At 44.1% G+C, this 2898-nt stretch overlaps 1 protein-coding gene across 2 annotated transcripts in view; it reads right to left on the bottom strand.

Annotated features, from left to right (window-relative positions):
• The window catches only part of LOC119581949, a 23796-nt gene extending 22676 nt beyond the window's left edge, over window positions 1–1120 (bottom strand). Inside the window, exon 1 of one of the 2 annotated variants that reach the window (XM_037930128.1) lies at window positions 456–1120. In XM_037930128.1, coding sequence (XP_037786056.1) covers window positions 456–995 — 540 coding nt within the window. In that variant the 5' untranslated portion in view covers window positions 996–1120. The remainder of the gene's footprint in view (window positions 1–455) is intronic. The other variant, XM_037930129.1, reaches the window with a different exon arrangement.
• Window positions 1121–2898: the final 1778 nt, after the last annotated feature.

The following is a 2898-nucleotide window of genomic DNA, read 5'->3' as shown; positions in this document are numbered from 1 at the left end:
CCTTAACCCCACTGTATATAAGCTTACTTCACTGACTAGGCACTCTTTTACATTGGTTAGTGTGTGGGTTGTGTACCAATCTAAAAAGAATACATATGCAAATTGTGAAAATGAATAATGGCAATAAAATAATATTAATATCAACACCCACCACAAACAATAAAATAAGGAACAAGAGAAAACAGGAAGCTTAGGGATAACTCTGTTTTTCTCATTGTTAGCAAGGTAATGCAAACCACCAAATCGGGCAAGAAAATTAATACCTCTTGATTGTGTTTTTAATTGCTAATTTCTTTCAATTTTACCCATAGACCTCAAAATTGTGTTAACATATTGGTTTAAAATTCTATTCTGTCCCTTGGCCTATTTTCCTGGATCTGGCTCCAGGACCCCACTGATTAGATTTTGAATCACACCTGATTATAGTTTTAAAACTGGGGGTCTGAGGTGCTCACCTGTTTGTGTGCTGTGACAATTTCGCTTATCTTAACAGCAGTGTCAGCGCGGGCCTTGAGCTGGAGGTGGTCCCTGACGGTGGCCAGGCCCACAACGCGCTGCACGTCGGGGTCCAGCTCGGGGTCTCGCACAGGACGGATGCCTCCGACGCCCCCGAAGCTGGAGGTGTCCTGCACGGCTCCCACTGTCTCGTACGGCGGAAGAGGCACTCCCACAGGCTGCTGTCCTCCAGCAGAGCTTCCTGGCCGAGGGAGAGGCACTCCTGTGTCCAAAGGTACTATCACTGGGTTGCCAAAGTCCTGAGGCTGCCCAGCGGCATTATTCGTGAGAATGGGCAGTGACACGCCTGGCTCAGTAGGAGAGTTTGTAAGTGGCACTCCAGGCTGCTGGCTCGGTAAATTAGAGAGTGGCACTCCAACATTCGGCTGTGACGAAGGACCTGGCCGAGGTAGTGGCACCCCACCGCTCACCTGCTGAGCGGCGCTAAGTTGTGCCAGGCATCCCCACACCACCACAATAAATTTTACACGCCACCACATACTTGCGAGAGCTCTTGCCGGAGCTCCGCTCAACACGAGAGACAGAGGGGAACTGTCAGCCGAGGGCGCCGCGAGAGAGCAGGCCGCACGCGGGAGGAGCAGACGAAGGTCCTCCGACTGTTTTGGCCTCAGCTGACTCACGCGCTGCCGGAGGTACGAGAACCGCCGCGCCGCCTCGCTCCTTTCAAGACAACCTTTCTTTCCGCGATGAGGATTTTTGGCTCAAATATAATGGGGAGAATAGTGAATGATTTAATAGATTGAGCGAAAGCAATTGCAACGAAGGCAAAAATTTCCATCTCGGTTAAAATTCACTACGTGGCATCTGCCAAGGCCTGGGTGCTCCACCTGTGGACGGGGAAGTGGCTGGGTTGAACTCTGACGTTTAATTATTTCTGACGAAACACCCACGCGATACATGTCCTGGTTCTGGAGTAAACTTGACCACTTATGAAAAAAAGGAGATCTGCATCTGGGCTGGAGGCGCTGTGAAGTGACGACAATAAGTTGTTAGCATAATCAATGGCATATAACGTCACCTTTGCGTCAATAACTTACCTCCTGAGGCACGAAGGCGCGAGAGATCCGGAGGCAACGCAATTTATTCAACCTGAGTCATTCTCGGTGTTGACCGAGAATGACTTCACTATCAACGCCTTGCACAAAAATCAAGGAGTGTTTATTTTATGCAGACATGTGAGATTTGGTTTATAGTTCTTTGATAAGCCTTAACCACTCGTAACATACGCAATAATCTACTGAATACACTTTCCATTTTTGCACATACAGAACTCCATACATATGTGCGCATGGATGTTTATAACAATATCCAAAAGTACTTAGGAATAGACTAAATGTCTTGGACAAACCAGGAAAAGTAATGAACTCACGACCCTGAACTTTCATGTAGTTCAAGTACAGCGCTTCTGTGTCGCTGGACAGACTACAGTAAATGCAGCGAACGTAGGTCATTTACACTGAATTCTGAGCATTTACATATTTCTGCGGCTTTAACGATCTCGTATAAACTTATACGCTGCAATCGCCTTCGTCAAGTGACCTTAGTTATCAGGCCCAAGAATTTGTGAATAAAAAATATTAAAAAAAATATACTTTGATTCCACAACCAGCAGGTGACAATGAATAGACCTTTTGCACTAGTAATTAAAGTTTGCGAGGAAGGTGCTATAGGTCAGAGGTTTAGTTTTTATCCAAGTGAAATAGTGTCATAAAAAAAGAATGAAACGAATTTTAGTTTAGGCCAAGCTGTTCGGTGGGATTTTCCGGTATTGCATTTCAATGGCAATTGCTAAATATGGGATGGCGAAATGACTGATGGCAATGATGACGATTTATTTTTACCTATGATATTTCTTATGGCAGAAAGAAAGAGGGCTGAGGAAACAATTCCAGGGATATAAGCGATACCCGATAAAGATTTTAATGACGTGCAAATTATATGACACAAGGTTTGATATCATTTGCATAATTCCGGTTACGGGTATCAAAACATGCTTCACAAACACAGGGTACACAATTAATGACATTGGTCACTTATGTTTTAAGAACCATTAGCTCATTATAAAATCCATCACAAAAATAGCATCAACGTATACCAAAATATTTCAATAAATGGCATACAACTGAAGTACAGATCAGTATCGTAATACTGATAAGAACCGTCATTCGTTCTCAAAATAAACAATAAAACATCCGTCGACATTAGTATGGGCAAGGCAGTTACCAACAAACCTCTAAAAATAGAAAAGGAGGTCTGTGGTTAGAGATTCCATGCAGCTTCAACATGCAACGTAAACTGATGCGTTATGCATTGGTTTGCTTTGTTGCTTGAATTCTTGATTAGGGTGTGAATGCTTTGTTGTCTCCTCTGTTCTTCCCGCTC

This window comes from Penaeus monodon, chromosome 15, assembly GCF_015228065.2.
Source record: "Penaeus monodon isolate SGIC_2016 chromosome 15, NSTDA_Pmon_1, whole genome shotgun sequence".
NCBI classification, from domain to species: domain Eukaryota; kingdom Metazoa; phylum Arthropoda; class Malacostraca; order Decapoda; family Penaeidae; genus Penaeus; species Penaeus monodon.
The sequence above is the reverse complement of the archived record's forward strand: the minus strand, read 5'-3'. Positions and strand labels throughout refer to the sequence as shown.